Source organism: Lutra lutra, chromosome 10 (genome assembly GCF_902655055.1).
Source record: "Lutra lutra chromosome 10, mLutLut1.2, whole genome shotgun sequence".
NCBI lineage: Eukaryota > Metazoa > Chordata > Mammalia > Carnivora > Mustelidae > Lutra > Lutra lutra.
The window spans coordinates 5,395,547-5,418,805 of record NC_062287.1 but is presented as its reverse complement, the minus strand read 5'-3'; the positions used below and the strand labels follow the sequence as shown (position 1 = coordinate 5,418,805).

General features: G+C 40.7%; 1 protein-coding gene across 2 annotated transcripts in view; it reads right to left on the bottom strand.

The window, feature by feature from the left end:
- Positions 1-23,259, bottom strand: part of CUL5 (cullin 5) — a 92,979-nt gene that overhangs the window by 23,909 nt on the left and 45,811 nt on the right. For both annotated transcript variants that reach the window (XM_047691201.1, XM_047691202.1), the window contains 4 exons: positions 5,197-5,290; positions 3,405-3,535; positions 3,048-3,155; positions 183-247 (listed from right to left, as the gene is read on the bottom strand). In XM_047691201.1, coding sequence (XP_047547157.1) covers positions 183-247; positions 3,048-3,155; positions 3,405-3,535; positions 5,197-5,290 — 398 coding nt within the window. The remainder of the gene's footprint in view (positions 1-182; positions 248-3,047; positions 3,156-3,404; positions 3,536-5,196; positions 5,291-23,259) is intronic.

Sequence of the window (23,259 nt, the reverse complement as noted above, 5' to 3'; positions counted from 1 at the left end):
GAAATTAAAGACAGAGTTTTTAATATTCAAAGGCAGTAAAAATCATAAAAGTAAAAAAAAAAAAGCAGCAGCAAAAATCAAACCTAACAGATTTTAGGGAGACAGGACACCACACATACCCAATAATGTCTAATACACTCCAAAAAAGTTAAGAATTTTAAACGTGATTTTTAAAAACTTACCCTTTCTGCTTCAAAGGTAATTCAAGTTTAAATATGGTAGCATCATTAACAACTGCTTTATATGCCTGCAAAGAATTTACAATGAAATGAACATTATTTTTAATATTTAAAATATAGTTTGGTATTTTAACGGTGTCTGTGGCCTGACAGAATTTTTCAAGCCACGACTTCAGCCTGTTCCCTCTCACGTCAGGACCGTCATTATTCTCAAGTGGGGTCTTAGTGTTGCCTGACGGCCGTACCATTCTCTCTATGCACACCCCCAAAACACACTTCACACATCGTCTTTCCCTTCAGCCTCCCCCATTTACTCCCTACGGAGACTTTCCGAGAGGATGGGACTCCCCGTGATGCTAATAAAACCGAGGTGAACAGAATTCCCTCTCATTTCTCCTCTATCATATTTCCCTGTCCACTGTTCCTAGGCACACAAATAGATCATTATTTAAATCTAAACATTCTCTCTTGCCTTGGCTCACCTCCAGCTCCTGCGTCATTTATCCCCCTAAGCTAAAAACTTCCTGCACGAATTACCTAACGCACGGTCTTCACTTTCTCTGCTGCGACTCCTACTGGAAAAACCCTCCCCACAACCAGGCATTGGTAGCTCCGCTCAACCCACTCGTTCTTGCCAAAGTCACTCACAACCTCCGTGCAGAAGACAATGCTTAACCCCCATCTTACAAGACACAGCAGCATTTTATTTATTTTTTATTTTTATTTATTTGAGAGAGTGAGAGAGAGCATGAGCAGGGAGGAGAGGGAGAAGCAGATGCCCCACTGAGAAGGGAGCCCAACACGGGGCTGGATCCCAGGACCCCGGGACCATGACCTGAGCCGAAGGTGGCCGCTTCACCGCCTGAGCCCCCCAGGCGCCCCGGCAGCGGCTCTTTAAAACCAGCACACCATGCCCTCATCCTGGAAGCGCTTGTTCCATGTGTTGTCTACGACACTGTACTTTCCGGCTCCTTCCACTCACTCTGCTCTCTCCTCACGAAAGCTGGATCTTCATCTTTCTCGTAACAAAACTGACAGTGCCCCAGGCCAGACCTTGGATCTCTTGTCTTTTCCATCCTCACTCATTACACTGGTGAGCATGGCCGGTGTCAGCATTTTAAATGCCATCCGTATGTTAAAGCTCCCAAATGTATTATTCAGGTCTGTTCTCTCCCTTATACGCCATACTTGACATTGCCACACAGATGTTTAATGAACGTTTCAAAGTTAACCTGTCCAAAACTGAGCTCCTAATCTAATGACCAACCCTCCCAAAACCTGCCTCTCCTGCCATCCTCTCCATCTCAGCAAGCATGTGCTTCCAATCAATCAGAACAAAAATTTAAATGTCATTCCTGACTGGTCTCTTTCTATCACATTCTACATCAGATTCATTGGCAAATCTCGTGCAGTCTGTTGTCATAATCAGTATCCGACCGATTCTGACTGCCTCTAACAACTATCGTTCCGGGCCCAGTCTCCATCATTACTTTATGAATTACTTAAATAGGTTCTTAGCCAATGTTCTTACTTCTTCTCTTGCCCCCCTTCAGTCAATTCTTTTTGCAGCAACCAAGTAACCCTGTTAAAATGTAAGTCATATCCATTCTGTTCAAAACCTTCTAATGACTTTCGATCCTCCTTGGGGTGAAAACCAAACTGCCTTCCCTAGGTCAGGGTCTTCCGTGATCTGGCCTCCTACTGTCTCTGACTTCATTTCCTACTCCTCTCCCCTCACTCCATCCACTTAGGCCACACTGACCTTTTTTCCTCCTGTTCCTGGAATGTGACAGGTAAACTCCTGCCTTACAGCTTTTTAAGCTGTCCCTTTTGCTGGATACTCTTCCCTCAGAAAGCCATATGACTTCATTTCTTAATTACTTTCAATCCTGATTCAGATGGCCCCTCAACAAAGCTTTTGCTGGCCACTCCATTTAATATTTCAAACTAACGCACACTACACCTCTAGCCTCCCTTAAAGCCATTCTTACCCTCTCTCTCTCTCTCTCTCTCTCTCTCTACCTACCTACCCACCTAAAAATGGGGGGAAAAAACCCTACTGGAGAAAGTTGATGGTCTTTTTAGAGTTACAGAAAGAAAAAAAAATAAGAAATAAGAAATAAGAAAGGTAGATCAAAGTGAAAAAACTGACACTAACTTCTAGTGATAGGTTTATGACATTTAAAAAGATAAAACGCTGGGGCTTAGTCAGTTAAGCATCCAACTCTTGATTTCAGCTCAGGTTGTAATCTCAAGTTCATGGGATGGAGCCCTGTGTGGAGCTACAAGCTCAGTGGGGAGTCTGCTTGGGATTCTCTCTCTCCCTCTCTGCCCCCGGCCCCCATGCACATTCTCTCTCTTTAAATTAAAACAAAACAAAACAAACTTAAAAAGATAAAACCTGAAGGATAATACCCTGTTTCATTATTATCCCATACTAGTAAGGACAGGAGAAAGGGGCAAGGGAAGTGGGATAAATGGGACCTGATCCCCAGGAGTCCTATGAAAAGGGCAGAGGACAGAAGAACAAACTGTGCTGGAGGACAGGGTGTGGGCGAGGCAGGGTATCACGGAAGTTCCAGGAGAAGTGTACTTTGAGGTGGGTCTTAAAGGATGGATCAATAGGAATTCAATATTTTTTAAAAATCTCAAAAAAATGAAGACAAATTTCCTAGCTAGATTCTAGTTCACAAGCATACCCAATTCTTACAAAACCATATAACAAACCAAATACAATAAAAATGGTTGTCCTCTACTGATAAAAAATCAGAGTTGCTATGTTTTTAGTTTATAATTTAGTAGCATAATGGTACAAGTTCCTTTTTAAAGTAAATTATGACAATACTGTTACTATACAAGAATATATACCTTATCTCTTGCAGTAAGAAATCGCGGATCATCTTGAAAAGCTTCTTTGACGAGTTTACTAAATCTATTAAATAATGTAAGTAACTGTTCAACGTATTTCTCAGAATCCTAAAAATAAAATGTTTTATACTCAATTGAAGTTTTTTAAAAAAGAAAACACCAAAAAATGAGAAAATATAAACAAAATTTTAATAAAACACTGTAGCTCTAAAATTTGAGAAATTCTCTGAAAAATTCTTGATATTAAAAGACGTTCCAACATTACCGTTGTGTCATCAATTACTATTTTAAGTACCCAATCTCTCATTTAAGGAACAACGCGGACATACATGCACCCCCGCCCCTGAGGACACTCACGGTAGTAATAGTTTCAGCAGCTGCTACCATATCTGCCAGGCCGGCACTCACAATATGTTCCTCCAAGTCCTTCAACATGGGCTCTATCCCATTGGGAACTTTGTCCATCAGCGAAAACATCAAATGTAATTCTGAAACGATAGAACACACTCAAATCATCATCTCATACATCAAAATACATTTTCTCTTTCATTTGTATCTTGGGTCTAGAATTCCTAGGATAGTAAAAGTCTGGAGAAATAATAGTTGGAAATTGAAAACCTTAGCAGTATTCTGTAGGTATAATTAGGAGTTTTTCCTACTAAGTACTATAACTTACGGTTTCACCTACTCTGACAAAAATTATTTTTAAAAGAAACTCTAATTAAAAGTGATCACACACCATAAAACCTAACTCCTTTTAAAAGGTGAGTCATTTGACCTTCAACTCAATGGAATATTTTTATTTATCTTATTTTTTTCTTACATTTAAATTCAATTAATTAACATATAATGTATTATTTGTTTCAGGGGCACAGGTCTGTGATCCATCAGTCTTACAGAACACCCGGTGCTCATTACAACACATACCTTCCCCAGAGTCCATCATCCAGTTACCCCAGGCCCCCACCCCACATCCCCTCCAGCAACCCTGTTTGTCTCCTAAGATTAAGAGTCTCTAATGGTTCGTCTCCCTCTCTGGTTTCACCTTGTTCCAGTTTTTCTTCTCTTTCCCTATGATCCTCTGCCTTGTATCTTAAATTCCCCATATCAATGAGATCATATGAGAATGGAATATTTTTAAACCTAAATAGTACAAAAGTTTACACAGAAGGGTAGTATATTTCATAAAGTAAATGCAGTATTAAATATACAGCACCACATCATCAGGTGGCAAAAAAAAAAAAATCCCATCATCAGATTATTTCAAGTGATTATAAAAGTGTATTAGAGATAATATAAAACTATATTCATAGGGAATTTTTCAGTTTATAAAAGCACTTTCTCCTGTTATACCATGTAACTGACCTTCACAAAAATCCCACTGCACGGAAGCGGCTACCACTACATATCCTTCTGAAGGGAGCCCACATGGAGCCCAGCACGGATCTATTTAGCCTGGCATACACAGATTCTAAGATTTCGTCTATGCCAATGAGCTTTTTACTATAAAACTACAAGTGTACGAACCTAACTAACCGAAATGCACACTTTAAATGCAACTAGAGACTAAACAGGACCTTGCACTCATACACAGTGAAACCTGGAGAGGAATGCGTTCGAGTTTTTACCATATTGGTTGTAATGTACTCGCAACCTCCCAAAATATATCTTTATTAAGAAAACTTGTCAGTAATAAAAAAGCACACTTGCAGAAACCTTTTTAAATTGTAACATATTTTAGGGAAGAGGGAGGGAGATCATGAACAAGGAGTGTCCTATTACTTTCTAAAAATACTAGCCACAAAGTTCCACACAGAAGCCAAACACCTAGTTCTAGTCTTTCCCAGATGTTTGTCCTTTTAATTAGTCTTTAAAAGCAGAGCCCTACATCTGAGAACAAACTGAAACCCACTGCCATTTTCTACAAACAGATGTTGATACCTAAGGGTGGGATGTTTAAAACGTAAATTTATAACCTTCTTTGCAATACTGCTGTGTTAAGTATTTTATCATTTTCTTTAAGCACAGTCTACTGTTACAAATTTACCTACATAGAAAAGGATGATCTAACAGCAGCTTATTAAAAGTAATCTGCTTCAAAGATACCCTCTTAAGAGATTATGAGAACTTTACGTGATGTTTTACCTACTTTCAGTTTCATTTCGCTTGATCATGCCTTGGCACTCTGCTAAGATAGTCTCCTTAAAGGATGTCACCAGGGCATTTACACAGCATTCCATGAGCTGAAATATATCAGAAATTGGTCAAGGCTATTATAAGCACAAATCTACTCCACCCCAGTTTGCTTTTTAAGCTCCATAAAAACCACACTGTTCAACAACAGCAAGAAAATGAAGCATAATGAACGCAGACCTTACTTACCTTTGCTGCAGGAGCACTGAACGTGGGCACTCTATACTAGTTTACCAAGGTATTTTTACCCCAAGAAAAAGGCTACAGAACTTAAGTTCTCTTTAGAAATTTACACGGACATCCCCAAGGAGGGGAGGGGAAAAAACTGAAAAATATACAAAACAAAATGAGAAAAAAAAAAACCCAAAACTCGGATGAAGTCTTCTCTGGAGAGAACATGTATTAAAATCAGAGTCTAAAACTCTAAATACAGTCATCCAACAAACCATCACTGGATGCCTACTATGTGCAGGCAGCAGAGAAGTGCTCAGGAGACAAGACTAGGAGACAGCCCCTGCTTTGGAGGAGGAGCACCGTCTAATTAAGGGTAGGGAAGAAAGCAAACATAAACTAATATATACAACTCAGTTAAGTGGCCACACACACACACACACACACTCACGCCCAACAAAGGAAAAAACACACAGAGGACGACATACTTCTGAGGTAGTTAAAAAGCTCTCACCTACAAGACGAATCTAAACTGAATCTTGAAAAATAATCACAAGCCCAAAATGGAGTATTTTAGCAGTAAAAAGCAGCTGAATATGGGAGGGAAGAGACAGAGAGCAGAAGCGAGAACTAGAAAGGTAGGCTGGAGCCAGTTCATAAAGCAAAATCTGTGGTTTGGGATTTTTGTTCCATAGGTAGGGTAGGGAACAAAGAATCAAAGGTTTTCTACAGAAGATAAATGCAATGAATGTCGGCTCCCCTAAGAGCAGGCTGGTCAACAAGGCGGCTGCATCTCTGGGGAACACAGGTCTGGGGTTCCAGCAGTCCTCCACAGAAGCCACCCCGCACCCCTGCTCCCTCCTGTCACAGAATTACTTACTCCTTTTGCAGGCATCAAGTAAAATGACCAGGCTGCGAGCACTCAAGCACAGAACGTACACTAAGGCTGACATACATCTTCTGAAATAAAGATCATCTGTGTGTACTAAGGAAGGGAACTGTGTATGTCTTGAAAGTTCTTGGTTAAAAGTTCTACTTGGAATGGACATAATGTTGGTAATCAGTGAAATTAAATTTAGGTAACGGGGATTTATTATACTATTCCGCCTATTTTTTAAATGTTTATAAATTTCTGTAATAAAAAGGTTTTTTTCAGGCCCCTTTTTGAGAACTATGCTAACAATTTTAAAACCCATGGATGTCGATTTCCTAAGAGAAACAATATACTCAAGAAGTGGTTGAGAAATTTCTCTCTTGCCAAGGTGGTAAGGTCTGTCCCAACTCCCGGGTAACCTCCTGTGGTAGCCGCTCTGGACCATGCACGACTGCACACTCCTGCCCAGAGCAGCGAGCCCAGAATCACAACAGGGGAATCTAACTACACAGAACGCAGGGGGAAGAGAGAGAGCACAGAGTCAGAATGAGCCCCGAGCCTCTGTCCCTTCATCCCAGTTTCTCTTTCACTGAAAAGTCACAGCAGTGTGACTGGGTAGTAGTCCAACTTCTGCAAATTCCAAAAATCCAGCATGTGTTTTGAACTGTTGTTCTGAAATGTGTTAATGGCTGTAATCAGCTTTCCTTAACAATAGAAAAAAGCAGAGTGTCATACATAGTAACAGTGAATATTACTTTGTAGAACTTTTGTTTCCCATACCTGCAAATAAGCAGAGTGTATACTAAACCACAAAATGAAATGCCTTTCTTATTGTGGGTTACAATGAGGATTAAAAGGAGAGGACAAGATAATTGAAGAACCTGGGGCACCTGGGTGGCTCAGTGGGTTAAAGCCTCTGCCTTCGGCTCGGGTCATGATCCCAGGGTCCTGGGATGGAGCCCCGCATTGGGCTCTCTGCTCAGCAGGGAGCCTGCTTCCTCCTCTCTCTCTCTGCCTGCCTCTCTGGCTACTTGTGATCTCTGTCAAATAAATAAATAAAATCTTAAAAAAAAAAGATAATTGAAGAAACTGAGCAGAATCTAGTAAGTCTTAGATGACAGGAGCTAGGCAGTCTGTTGAGGTGGTTTCTGGTTTGAGAGGTCTAACTATTAGAAAAGGAGGTTTATCTTTCAATGAACACTTAGTCTGTATCAAACACTGTGCTAAATGCTTTCCATACATGACCTTACACATAAGGAAACCAGCTCAGAAGGGCTAAGTAACTTGCAAGTGTTACACAGTCAGTGTCCATGAGGTCAGGGAGGTGACTCCAAAGTCTACAACTTCTGTTACTACGTTGACAGAGCGAGTATATACTTAGCGATGGCTACATGCTGAGAACTGAGTTAAGTGCTATAAGGAATAGAGAAGTAGAAAACATGGTTTAGGGGTGCCTGGCTGGCTCAGGGGTTAAGCCTCTGCCTTCGGCTCAGGTCATGATCTCAGGGTCCTAGGATCGAGCCCCTCAAAGGGCTCTATGCTCAGGGGGAGCCTCCTTCCCCACCTACTTGTGATCCCTTTCTCTCTGTCAAATAAATAAATAAAATCTAAAAAAAAAAAAAAAAAAAGGCAAGAAAACATGGTTTATACCTTCAATAATCTTACAGTCCAGCTAGGGGCATGTAAGTACACATCTCAAAATCTATGTGTAATTCTCATATAACAGAGGCGGACTGGAAGAAGTTCAACTCCCTAAAGGCAAAGGTATGGAAATACATGCCTCATTAGGATACTATGAATTTCACATGGACCCAGACTATGTTCACTCACAGCTGTTGTATTCACGGCCCCAGCCACAGCGTGTGCCTGATATAACACAACAAAGCAGACTATAATTTGCTACTAAATCCAGCGGCAGAAACAGTAGGTACAGTGGAAGTTCCGTAAGAGGAAACTGACAGAAGCCTACAGAGCTTGCAGTGATACCACAAGAGGGACTATAAGGATTCTGAAGAATTTACAGAGGAAAAGGAGAAAGTAAAACATTAACAAATTTAAAAAAAAATTCTTAAAAGTGAATCCAAGAAAAAAAAAATGAATTGGAAGAAGTTTAAGAATGAGAAACTACTTATTGGAGTAGAATGACTCTTGCCAGATAGTATTGAGTTAGGAAAATAGGTTAGGGCCCAATTGTGAAGAGTCTTGAACATCAGGTATAAGAAATAATGATACTATGGTTTCTGAGTAAAAATAATGAAAATGATGCTTATGAAAAATTAGCCTGAACTCACAAAAGAAGAAATATAAATGGTCCATAAGAAAAATACAGATGTCTAGCCTTAATAATTTTTAAATGCACATAATTTTTATTTAAAATCTACGATAGTAGGAGATTGTTACAATTAATAGAGTGACAAAACCCAGATTAGCAAAGATATACAGGCACATTGCTGATGGGAGTAAGAATTACTGCATTTCTGAAGATTGGTATGGTATTATGTAGAGATTTGTAAAAGGTGCATACCCTTGGCTTCGGCAATTTCATTTCCGGTAAATTCCATTCCAAGAGAATGCCCCATGTGTATGTAAAAGTGTTAAGGAAGTAATATTCACAAGGAATAAACTACAGTAATAACAATAATGAAAATGCCCATCATGAGGGGATAGATTAGGTGTATTTACTAAATATCTATGATAAAATACAGGCATTGAAAATAATGTTACAATATACTTCTGTGTCATATAGGGTAAAATATATAGAACGTCATAAATTTCTTTGAAATAATAAAAGGAAGAAAAGAAGGAAAGGGAAGGGAAAAGAGAAAAGGAAAGGAAAGAAAACAGGCAAGGAACAAGTGAACAGAACAAAACTATAATTGTGGCTGAAACTGGAGGCTGGCTATGGGGGCTGGGGTTCGCTGTACTATTACCTCCAATTTTGTAAATATTTGAAAATTACTATAACCAGGCTTTTATTTTTTTTTTTAAGATTTTTTTTTTTTTTAAAGATTTCATTTATTTATTTGACAGAGAGAGATCACAAGTAGATGGAGAGGCAGGCAGAGAGAGAGAGAGAGGGAAGCAGGATCTCTGCCGAGCAGAGAACCCGATGCGGGACTCGATCCCAGGACTCTGAGATCACGACCTGAGCCGAAGGCAGCGGCTTAACCCACTGAGCCACCCAGGCGCCCGTGGCTTTTATTTTTTAAATAAAGAGATTAATTAAGGCCTAAACCCTTATGAGATGAAAAAGCCTTTAGAGAACTATCTCATGTGGGCAAAAGGAAGAAAGGGAGACTGCATGGTGGGTATCCCCTTGCTACAAACGAGTCTTGTTTTTTTTTTTTAAAGATTTTATTTATTTGTCAGAGAGAGAGAGAGAGAGAGAGAGAGCACAGGCAGACAGAGTGTCAGAGGGAGAAGCAGGCTCCCTGTGGAGCAAGGAGCCCGATGCGGGACTCGATCCCAAGACGCTGGGATCATGACCTGAGCCGAAGGCAGCCGCTTAACCAACTGAGCCACCCAGGGGTCCCACAAGTCTTGTTTTCAACAGGTCAGTTCTGTGAGGGCAGGGACCATGTTACCCTTTCATGTTTCTTTTCCACCATTTACCAAAACACTACATAGAGAGTCAACCCTATATATATACTTGTTATTTGAAAAATACATCTCAAAGGAAAAGGGTAGTGATAAACCATCTCTCTCACCTTGTATTCCCTTTCTGTCTCCTTTGCTAGCTTCCGTGAAGAAAAAAACTTTTTGCCACATGTCATCAAGTCCTGTATTTTGCCTGAGATGAGCACAACTTCTAAATCCATAGAAATCTCTCCCCAGAGGTCTGCAAGGTGAAACACTTTAACTATCAATGTGCTTGATGTTTTACCTTCCTCTATAGCAAAACTCTTCGAAGATGATGCCTGCCGTAAAACACAGCAGGCACTCAGTACTTGCTCAATGAACGGATGTGTAGGTCTGAAGACGACAGGTGCGACAGGAAGGCTAACGGACGGAGCAGAGTCTTCTTTTTGCACAATTAATTCTACTTCACTGAAATTTATTACAAAGTAACAAGAATGGTTCTAATTTTCATTAGTTATTTAAATCTGTACAAGTAATAACTTGCTTTAGCTCAACTATAAAATAGGAGATGAACTAAAAATCATCCTAGGTTTCTCCCTTAAGACTTTATCATTATAAGGTCTTTAACCATACAAAGATATCTGTAACGTATTTAAGAATTAAGTTTATTCTATGCGTGGCAGGTTATTCTCAAAATTAATTTCCCTTGGCCTTTCTGGCTAGGTTCAGATTTCTTTATTTTACCATTATAACTAGTGGTACTTCCTTCATTTCTAAACTATTTACATAGGAACTATACAGAGCAATGAAGACTCGGACTTACTCACCTTGACTTTTTCGAAATCACCCTCAACATACCAAGATACTAAAAGTTAACAAATACATACTTTAAGGTTAATAATCTGTGACTTATGACCTTGCTGCTAATTCAGTTTTTTTAATCAACGTTTTGTATGGACAGTCAGATAGTTCCTACTGAGAATCAGCAACTTTATCCAAACGCAAGCCCTAACAGTAAAAACTACCATGCCAGGCACAGTGTTTTACTAAACTCTGACAATACATGGCGGGTGTCACCCCATCCCACAGTTAAGGAAACAGGATTACAAAGGCTGAGTAACTCGACGAAGAGCACACTGCTAGTCAAAAGGCTACAAAGGGATTCAAATCCTCATCTCATTCCACAAGTATGCCCCTGACCCCTAGAACACGCTGCCCGGCCGTCAGCACTGTGTCCCCAAGACAAGATGGAGACCTATCACCACCAATCCATTCTCCATCCCACCACTCTACTGCATGAACAATCCATTTTATCTTCCTGTCACTCTGAAGACCGGAACCAGATCTTCGGTGTTATGCCCAACTCACACAAGGTCTAGCATGTTTTAAGTGCATAATAAATACGAACTGAATGCCCTCAGGGAATGCCAAGGTATATAGGACAAACACCTAAAATACAAACAGCCACAGAAAAACTTTTAAAGGGGCACCTGGGTGGCTCAGAGGGTTAAGCCTCTGCCTTCAGCTCAGGTCATGATCTCAGGGTCCTGGGATCGAGCCCCACTTCGGGCTCTCTGCTCAGCGGGGAGCCTGCTTCCTTCTCTCTCTCTCTGCCTGCTTCTCTGCCTACTTGTGATCTCTCTCTGTGTCAAATAAATAAATAACATCTTAAAAAAAAAAAAAAGAAAAACTTTTAAAAAGTTAGTTTAAGGTTTTTTCTCCCATTTTCTTACTATGTTTCACCTTTTCCTGCCCGTCGTGTGTCTTCAGCAGACAGCTCGAAGCCTCTCCGGGTTTCACGCAGACGCTGCTGCTCACGTGCCATAGGACCGGCCAACGACAGCAGAGCTCATCAGAATCATGTGCATCACTGGATGTGAGCGGGGCTACGTGGGTCTCCCCGGAGCAAAACTAGAACCATGGGCCTCTGGGCTTCTCAGGCAGGACTTAGGCTCTGGGCTAAGTTTTGGACTGACTGACTTTTCAGCTTCTCCACTGAACAGCAAATAGCTCAACCGCTCTAAGGGCTGTCCTCTGGAGAAGCCAAATGCTACGGTTTGGACACATACTTCAGACACATGCACGGTGCCACTGAAGCACGCACACACAGAAAGCGTGAGATCCAAGCGTGGGCCCTCAATTCGAGCCAGGTCAAGTAGAGCCAGGCTACGTAAAACCTTGGAGCCAGACTCTTACCTTGGTTCAGGTCACACACACTGAAGGACAGGCTGGCGGCAACCATGGTCCCCACTCCAACAACGACAAGCAAAAGACCAAGAGCTGTTGAAGGTAACAGCGCTAAGAGAAGAAAAACACATATGCAGAAAGCTCTCCCAACGTTCCCAGTTTCTAAACCCACACATCCTTCATTTTAGTCTTGGCCTTGAATGTTCCATGCAGGATTTTACACAAACTAACACATCTGCCTTTTTTTGTTTGAGATGGGTTCCTGCTCCCTGCCACCAAGAGTGCAGACGAACTAGGCATGTGTAAGGGCAATCCCGTGTTCAACATCATGTATCAAACTCTGCTCTCTTCTTTATTTGCCCCCTCAGTGCTTACCATCATCCTCAGGAACTCAAGACCCAGAACTGGACTTCATGAGAAGCCAGCTTCACCGTGTCCCCGCGGACTGAGGCCAACCTCCCGCGGCCTCTGACCCTCAGTGTCTTTACCTATAAAGGAGAAACAATGACAGCATCTACCTACTAGTTCTCCCTCCGAAACGCGTCCAGAATCCTTCCACTTCAATATTCATCTCCATTGCCATCGACACCTCTCGCCTCAATTATAGTTTATAATCCAAATACTGCACTGCAACCCAAATGCTCTTCTGGGGTATGAAAATCAGATCACACCAGCTCTCTGCTTAAAACCCTTCACCAGGCCGCCCACTGCACTGGGCTCCTCCTCCCCGTCCCTCCAGCAGGATTGCTCTCCTCCCCTCACCCACCGCACTGTGGCCACGTTAACCTTTCTCTGTTCCTAAAACAAGCTAAGCTCCTTCCTGATTCACAGCCTTTACACTCGCTCTTCCCTTCACCTGCAAAGCTCTATCCCAGATCTTTACAAGGCTAGACCCCGATCATTTAGGTCTCAGCTCCAGTATCACTTCGAAAAGACCTTCCCTGACCATATTCCATAAAGCAAAAGCGACAGTAAGAGCGTTACCGGCGCGAATTCATTCTCTATGGCATTCGTCTATTTTATGAAGAATCACTTACACTGGGACACCGAAAGGACTTGGTACATACTTCCCCAGGCACTATTACAAATACAATCGGCTCCTTGCATAAGCATAAAGATTCGATAGACAGACAAGAGCTGAGACAGCGCTGAACAAAAGGAAGAAGTAAAACTCCACTATTTACAGGTAACAGTATATTTTATACAGAAAACCATAAAGATGCCACCAAAAAACTGTCAGAATAAACAAATTCAGTGATGGTAAGGATATAAATTCAATATACAAAATCTGTTAGATTTCCTTACACTAATAATAAACTAACACAAAGAGAATTAAGAAAATAATTCCATTTACAACTGCATCAAAAAGAGTGAAATATGGAGGAATAAATTTAACCAAGGAGGTGAAAGTACTGTGCACTGAAAACTCTAGGACACGGATGAAACAAGGAAGAATAAGAGCGTTAAAATGTCCACACTACCAAAAACACACAAATGCAACGTAATCTCAACCAGAAGCCCAACGGCATTTTCCACAAAAAGAGAACCATCAATCCTACCGCTCGGAGAGAACCACAAAAGACCCAGAACAGTCAAAGCCGTCTTAAGAAAGAACAGAGCTGGAGGCATCACCTTCCTGATGTCAAACTACGGTCCAGAGCTCCAGCGTCATCAAAACGGTATGTACCGGCATCAAAACAGACACAGAGATCAACGGCACAGAACACAGAGCCCAGAACGCACCCACACATATCCACTCAGTTCACAACAGAAGAGCCGAGGATACCCACTGGGGAAGGGCAGTCTCTTCAACACACGGTGCTGGGAAAAGTGGACGGCCGCGTGCAAGAGGGGGAAACCGTACCGCACGATACCCCACAATTAACTCAAAATGGACTGAAGACTTGAACCTAAGACCTGTTCAAGACCTAAGTCTTGAACCTAAGACTCTTAGAAGAAAACCCAGCGTTAGGTGATACCCAACATGTACAAACAACTCCTACAACTCAGGAGCCAACAATAAACAATCCAACCGAAAAATGGGCAGAAGATCTGCACAGACGTTTCCCAAAGAAGACACAGACGGCCGACAGACACATGAAAAGGTGATGTCACTCATCATCAGGAAATGCAAATCAAACCCACATGGTCACCTCACACCTGCCAGAATGGCGAGTATCAAGAAGGCAAGAAATAACAAGTGTTGGCCAGGATGCTGTGGAGAGGGAATCCCTGGGCACTGTTGGTGGGAAGTAAAATGGTGCAGCCACTGTGGAAAATGGTATGGAGGTTACTTGAAAAATTAAAAACAGAACTACCTCATGATCCAGCAATTCCAAGTCGCTGGGTATTTATGCAAAGAAAATAAAAAAACTAACTTGAAAAGATAATGTAGCCCCTTGTTCACTGCATCATTTATGATAAACAAGATACGGAAACGACCTAAGTATCTGCCAATGGGTGAAAAGGTAAAGATACTGTGAGACATACACACAATGGAGAATCATCCAGCCAGTAACAAGAATGAGGTCTTGTCATTTGCAGTGACTTGGATGGACCGTGAGAGCATTATGCTGAGTGAAATAAGGCAGAAAACAATAAATACCATATGATCTCTCTCATACATGGACTCTTACAAAAAAGAGAGAGAGAAATAAAACCCCCAAACTCATAGATACAGAGAAGAGATTGGTGGTTCCAAGAGGCAGGGGGCCAGGGGTGGGAAAAATGTACTTTGTTTTTAGCTTAAATAAACTGAATAAAAATTTTCAAAAAATCATTTTTTTGTTTGTTTACTAGTCTTTCTTGGTCTTCCCTTATCCGAATGTTAACTCTGTAAGAGCAAGGACTTTGTTTTGTTCACGGTGTACCCCTTTCTACCCACCTCACCACTAACAAGAGACCAGATTCATATTTACTGAGTGAATGAGTGCTCCCTAAACATAGATCAAAAGACTTAATGAAGAAAAAGCAGTGAGAGGATTGTAATTTCTCACTCTAGGATCCCAGTCCTCATAAATCCGGGGCACATTCACCAACAAACACACACAAGCTTAGATTATCTATTTTGACCCACACCCCACGGCCGGGAAGAAAAGCAGTCCAGTGGAGAAAGCACTAGTTTGGAGCCAGGCGACAGGCTGGAACTCATCATTACTCAGGAATACCAAAGACAATGATTTCTCATTACCTCTCACAAAGTGCTATACAAGGAGGGTGATTATTATTTATACACACTCCCCTCCCCCAAATTCTAACTTAAAACTCCTCAGGAGCCCTTCGGCTCTTAGAATTATACAATCTTTCAAGAATTGGAGAGGCCTCTCACAATTAGCTCCCCTCTGACTCTCTACTCTGATTATTCCAAGAACCCAGGCTCAAATCTTTCAATCATCCTATGGACCATTAAAATGTCTTTTAGGGGGGCACCTGGGTGGCTCAGTGGGTTAAGCCTCTCCCTTCAGCTCAGGTCATGATCTCGGGGTCCTGGGATCAAGTCCCGTATCGGGCTCTCTGCTCTGCGGTGAGCCTGCTTCCTCCTCTCTCTCTGCTTGCCTCTCTGCCTACTTGTGATCTCTCTCTGTCAAGTGGATAAATAAAATCTTTAAAAAAAATTAATCAAATAAAATAAAATGTCTTTCAGGGAGCACCTGGCTGGCTCAGTCAGTAGACCACGTGACTCCTGATTTTCTGGGTCATGAGTTCAAGCCCCGTGCTGGGCGCTGAGCTTAGTTAAAAACAAATAAATAAAATGTCATTTAATGATTTCTTCAAAATACCTCTTACAGCCCTTCCTTTCCATTAGCTTATCATCATGTACGTGGCTGAACCCCTTTAGTGACAACTAAAAGCAAGTCTCTTGTCTCTTTCAGCCCTGTCATACACACGCCAGCAGATGAACCCCCCAAAGCGCGGCTTCGATCCGCTAGTCAGATGGTCAAGGCTCTCCACCACCGAAGCACTGGTTCTCACACCCTCAGACCCAACACTCCCTTCGACAGCAAACTGTTAACTGAAATTTACCGACATTATTACTTCAAGAACACCGATGTACATCTCTAATTACAACACAGAGCGGAAATCAACAGTTCTTTATAATGAGTCAATCTGTATTTCAACCTGTAAAGACGTGGTCACAGCCAAACGGGAAGGTATAAGGAAAGGAGTCAGCCGCCTGCACCTGTGTGTGGCGTCACCGGGAAGGGGACAACTAGGAATGTGGCGTGGCAGAAACAGTGGCGACCACATACTGTCGCAGTGGTACATATGGCACCACTATGGGCAACAAAAGCTTCTGCAGTAAAAATACATCTAAAGCCCAAACAGCAATAAAAATATTCTCTTTCCCCAACTTACACAACAGTATCATCACTGGAAAATACAGTGTATTATTAATATCATGTAAAAATATTTTGGTTTATAAGTAAAATACAACTCAGTTTTAGACTCGGGCATAAACAAGACTTTCATTGACCTGTGTGGCCAGTGGGACCAGTGACTCAGTCCTTCTGGGAAGTGATCTAATTTCTGTTTATGTGGGACAGACAGAGCACTGAGTCATGTAGCATTCCTGACCTCATTCACTAAAAACCAATCTCTGTGACAACCGAAAAAAGCCTCCATAAATTTCTATACTATTTCCTAGAGGTAGATGTTACCTTTATTGAAAACCCCTGGCCTGGAGATTTCAGTTCAAAATATATTAGCCTAGTTCAAAAATATTAATCTAGAATTCAAATGTTCTCCACAATGAGACTGAAGTCTGCCCTCTACTTTTCAGACTAACTTCCAAAACTTTCCGACACACAGTGCAGGCATCAGAAAAAAATCGTTTATCAGCTCCCCACTTTTTCCCCAGCTTTTGCTTACTGGCATCTTCAAGTTGTGATATTTAAAGAATTCACAACATGACTAACTTTCCATGGATTCATCTCTGTCATAATCTACTGTATTAATGAGACGCAATTTTAAGTAAAAATCTGTAAAAGGATCCTAAAGATATTATTGTCATTACATAATAAATTTAACATCTAAACATTTCACATATAAGCAACTTAGAGGAGGGGCACCTAGGTGGCTCGGTGTATTAAGCATCCGACTCTTGATTTCGGCTCAGGTCATGATATCAGGGTCGTGAGATCGAACCCCGCGTCGGGCTCTGCGCTCAGAATGGAGCCTGTTTATGATTCTCTCTCCCTCTACCTCTGCCGTGCTGCAGCTTGCTCTTGCTCTCTCAAAACAAAACAAAACTAAATTATGAGAGGAAAATCTTGGGAGTAACTTTTACTGGCTGTATAGGATATGTCAAAATTCCTCTGGGGCAAAAATGTTTATCCATTAAAAAACAGGATACCGTGTTCGTTCCTAAAACGGAAGAATGGCTTAATGTGAGGAACTCTGTAAATGTGATTTATTGAATTAGTCCAATGGAGGAAAATGCCATTCTTCATAACATGTTTTTATTTTTATATTTTATCTTGATTTTAGCATCACAGGAAAGTTGCAGAAACAGCACAGAGGCCCCATATATCCACCACCTCATTACCCTAATGGTAGTGTCTTACACAACTACAGTATAACTACCAAATCCAGGAAAAGAGTATACCACTATTAACAAATGACGGATCTTACTAGAAATTCACCAGTTTTCCCACAAATGTGTCTTTCCCACTCCAGGATCCTGTCTACAAGGCCACACTGCAGTTCATCAATTGCTTAGATCTCCTGCTCTCCCCCAGTCTGTGGCAGTTCCTTGGTCTGTATCTCTCTCTCTTTTTTACTTTTTTTGGTTTGTTATGCTCTTGACACTTTTATCTTTCTTTAAAAAAAAGGGGAAAAAAAGATATTATTTATTTATTTATTTATTTAAGAGAGAGCGAGCATGAGAGGAGAGAGGGTCAGAGGGAGAAGCAGACTCCCTGCAGAGCTGGAACCCTGATGCGGGACTCATGACCTGAGCAGGAGGCCGTGGCTTAACCAACTGAGCTCCCCCCGGCACCCTGATCTTGACACTTTTTTTTTTTAAGATTTTATTTATTTATTTGACAGACAGAGATCACAGGTAGGCAGAGAGGCAGGCAGAGAGAGGAAGTGAAGCAGGCTCCCCGCCGAGCAGAGAGCCTGACGCGGGGCTCCATCCCAGGACCCTGGGATCATGACTTGAGCCGAAGGCAGAGGCTTTAACCCACTGAGCCAACCAGGCACCCCAAGATCTTGACACTTTTAAAGAAGAGTAGTCAGTTACTGTGTAGACTGTCTTCCAACTTGAGATTGTTGAATCTTTTCTCATTAGAATAAGGTTATGCATTTTTTATCAGAATACCACAGGAATGAGGTATTCTCAGTGCAGAGATATACCATGTCAGTATGTCCCTATTACTGGTGATGTTAACCTTAATCACTTGATTAAGATAGTGTCTTTTGGATTTCTCCATTGGTTTTTCCCTTAGTAAATATCTTGGGGAATATATTTTGAAACAGTTAATGTACTCCATTTTACCTCATGCTTTTAGCCATTAATTTTAATATCCATTAATGGAGCTTGTCTACAACTGTTATTACTGTAATATTTGCCTAACAGTGATCATCAATTTCCCTTCATGCTTGTAAGGTGAAACTCTTCTGTAAGAATGAGTTTGAGCCTCTTCCAAATGTTTGATGGCCAGTATTAGGTACATATTTGTGTCATGTGTCTGTATCTTTTCCCAACATTTTTCTATTGGGTGCTTACCCATTTCTGTTCTTCAATTTTTATTTATTTTTTAATTTAAAAGATTTTATTTATTTGACAGATAGAGACATAGTGAGAGAGGGAACACAAGCAGGGGGAGTGGGAGAGGGAGAAGCAGGGTCACCGCTGAGCAGGGAGCCCCATATGGGGTTCGATCCCAGGACCCCAGGAGCATGATCTGAGCTGAAGGCAGACGCTTAATGACTGAGCCACCCAGGCACCCTCATTCCTCAATTTTTAAAAGCTCTTTATACAGCAGGGCTAATAGACCTTTCTCTGTGATATATGTTGCAAATATTTTTTTCCTAGAATGTCAGTTCTCTTTTGACTTTATGGTTCTTTCTGCAATTTTAAAAATGTAGTCAAATTTATCAATCTCTCCTTTTATTGGCTCTGAATTCTGAGTCATGTTAAAAAGCTTTTTCCTACACCAAGGTTAAAAAAGGAATCATTCTTGTACCTGTATGATTTCATGTTTAGCGTTTCAATCCTTGACCCATTTAGTGTTTATTCTTCCGAATGCTGTAATACACAATATCATCTTTTCCCAAATGGCTACTGCATTGTCCCAACACCATCTTCTAAGTGTATTTTTAAGTCTATCTTTACACCCCAGTGATTTGAGATCCAACCTGTCACACAGAATTCTGGACTGTCGACTCCATCCCCACTGGTCCACTATCCATTCATGCGTAATTACCACACTATTTAATGGAGGATGTTTGAATGTCTGGTAGGGCTTTCTCCACACAGTTTTTCTTTTCCAGTATTTTCCTGGCTATTCGTACATGTTTATTTTTCCACACAAATTTTCACATCAACTTGTCTTAACTTTATTAAATAGTTGTTAGTATTTTCAATGGCATTACAGTGAATTTATAAGTTCTTCAGGGAAGAACTGACATCTTTATAACTCTAAGTCACAGGGGCGCCTGGGTGGCTCAGTGGGTAAAGGCTCTGCCTTCTGCTCAGGTCATGATCCCAGGATCCTGGGATCAAGCCCCACATCGGGCTCTCTTACTCAGCAGGGAGCCTGCTTCCCTTCCTCTCTCTCTGCCTGCCTCTCTGCCTACTTGTGATCTCTGTCTGTCAAATAAATAAATAAAATCTTTTAAAAAATAAATAAATAAATAAACTCTAAGTCACAGAATTTAATAACAAGGGATGTCTTTCCATTTTTTCAAGTCACTCCTGTGTTTTTTCAACATTTAAAAAGTTTTCCTCTTACAGGTTTGGTAATTTCTTGTTAAATTTATACCCAAGAATTTTCTTTGTTATTACCATAAGTGATGTTTTCCTTAATATTATATCTTGTTTATTATTTGTGTATAAGAAGACTATTGGGTTTTATATGTTAATTTTAAATCTTAACTACTTTTCTGAATTGCTTTATTGTTTGAGTTAATTTATCATTGATTGTCTGGAGTTTTCCAAATATACTATCATATCATCTCCAAACTGAGGGTTTTACTTCTGCTCACCCATTCTCATGCCTCCAATTGATTTCTCTAGTCTACCTGCAGAGGCTAATACCTATTATACAATGTTAAACAGCAGCAGAAAGAGTGGGCATCCTAGCCTTGTTCAAGATCTTGGTGGAAATGACTCTAGTGTTTCTTCATTAAATAATATACTGGCTTTGGGACTAAAGTATATACATTTCTGATTATATTCTTTATAGAAGAAGAACAAATGAATAATTTCTCAACATAACAAAATGCATAAATTATGCCAAAATCCAATACGTGTTTAATGATGAAAATGTGGAAACATTCCCATCAAAGACTGCAGAACCAAGGATCCCCCATATTTAACATTTTCCCCCAAAACTATTAACAGATTTAGTCTACTGAAGGAAATAGGAAATATTAGTATTAGAAAGGCAAAATCATCATTATTTTCAAACGATGTACTCAGCTTCTTGGAATACCCAAGATAACAGAACTCTGATAAACAATGAAAGCATCCAGGGAGCTGCTTAGTGTGAAAGTAACATGACTTGAAATGTACATCTGACCCGTAGGAGGCTTGGCCTCACAATGGGGTACTACCTAGGTGAGATTTTCTCTACTATACACAATACAGGTCCAAAAACTTGTTCTTCTGCCTATATTAAAAACTGGTCAAGTTTAAAAACTTGGTATTGATTTATACCAACTAAATACAGAGAAGATAATTGATTTACCATAATAATTTGCTAATTTACAGAGAAAAACATAAATGCCAAAAAACATAAAGATTTAAATCTTAAATTCTGATGTGCATTACAGTATAGCCCCCTATGAAGGGACTGTAACAGTAAAATATATCTTCCCTATACCGTAACTACCCTCCATTAATAAAAACAGTCTAACAGGTAAGTATATACCATTGCATGTTCTTTTTTTTTTTTTTTTAAGATTTTATTTTATTTGAGAGAGAGAGAGAGAAAGAGTGAGAGAGAGCATAAGAGGGGAGAAAGAGGGAGAAGCAGGCTCCCTGTGGAGCTGGGAGTCTGATGCAGGATTCTATCCCAGGACTCCAAGACATGACCTAAGCAGAAGGCAGTCGCTCAACCAACTGAGCCACCCAGGCGCCCCATCATGCATGTTCTGATGGCCAATAATTCTTCTCAGAGAATCTAAGACAGTAAGTCTGCTCTGAACAGGGTATGGTATGGAAAGTGACTTGTTTCTTACTAACTATTCAAATAATGCTGTTGATACTTTATTTATATCAGTACTTGGTGACTTTTTTGGTTTATTGTTCTTTCCATCACAACATACTTCATTTTAACATGTATCATTTCTCTCTGAAAACAGTAACTATAAATCAACAAATATATATAATAAAGGTTATATACAAAGTATAAGGGCCTTAGCTCACTGAGGTATATAAATAGTAAAGCATCTTCATTAAATCTGAAATTCCCAATGTTATAATTAATCCTACAGTTTTGGTACTTGATTTCTCCTCTGAACTAAATATTGCTGTGCAAACTACATATTAGTCCATGTTGTTAAAAGTTAAGAGAGTGATAACCTTTGAAGAAAAAGACTGTAAGAGTAATTCGGAGGGAGCATGATGAATGATTTCTGAATTGCTAATAATTTTTGTTATGGTGATTTTATAGGTATACTCACTTTCTAAGAATGCATACCTGAGATTTCTGTGCACTTTCCTGTTTATATCTTAATACTTGAGTCAAGAGTTAATTCTTAAAAATAAGCAGAAAGTCAAAACAAAATAAAAACAAACCACACAAAAAGACCTCCTACATTCCAAATAAAGTAGAGTTTCTTTGGAAGCATGCTGTATTACACTTATGGTCTCTCTGTTGAAAACAGTAACAAAAAAACTTGTCTTCAGAGCCCTAATGTCATTCAGCTTGATGAGATGCTCACACAATTTGCTAACTGTGGAAAAGCAAATTCACATCATCTATGTTAACTTTTTCTGCGTGCGTGCATTCTAAAGTCAAAAGGGAGGGGCTCTTGGGTGGCTCAGTTGGTTAAGGGTCTGCCTTGGGCTGGGGTCATGATCACAGGGTCCTGGCATCAAGCCCTGCACTGGGCTCTCCGCTTGGCGGCAAGTCTGCTTCTCCCTCTCGCTCTGTGATCTCTCTTGGTTTCACTCTCTCTCAAGTAATAAATAAAAATCTTAAAAAAATAAAAATAATAAAAATAAATGAAGTAGAAAGGGAAGCTCACATGTGCTATACCAACTGTCATGTGTATTCGATTATCTCTACCATTTCTCATCCTCTTTTTCTTGCTTTCTCTTATTCTTAGTCAGACATCTATCTTCACATGGATATGAAACAACTGTAAGTGGTATAAATTAGAGGAGAAAAACAATAATTGTATGCTACTGAAACGGCAACATCCCCGCCCAGATGCTGTGGGCACATGGATCAACTCTAACTCCTCTCACTAACTCCTACTTCTCCCTTGGGACGGGGACTTACTCTTCCACCTGACCTCCCTGGAGCCGAGCTTCGGGAAACACTAGGACTCCATTCCCTTGAACATCCAGCCCCACCCATATGACCCCAGGTTCCACCTCTGGGTGGGACCTCTTCACCTCTCTCCTCTTCTCAGCTACATCCCAGTTGCTATAATCCTACGTGGTACTCCTAAGCCCCTGCATGAATCACTGCAAAACCCCGATACCTTCTCCTCTTCTCTCTTCCCCAGCCCAATTCATCTTTCATTCCGTCACCAGACTAACCCCCCCGCCGGAGGGATAACTCTGAGCATGGCACACTTGCTTAAAAAACACTCAATGGCCTTTCCCTGCATTCTGGATGAAGTCCAAGCCTGGCTTTATATTTCTACAGAGAATTTCTATAAACAACCATGAAAGTAGCCCTCTTTTCTAGCCAACATCAAAGTTATTTTAGCCACTAGAAGAGGAAATATACTGTAAGTTACGCAAAGCAAGACAAACTGAAAAAAAGGTGGGGGAGGAGGGAATTCCAACTCAACCTGTTTTCTCAA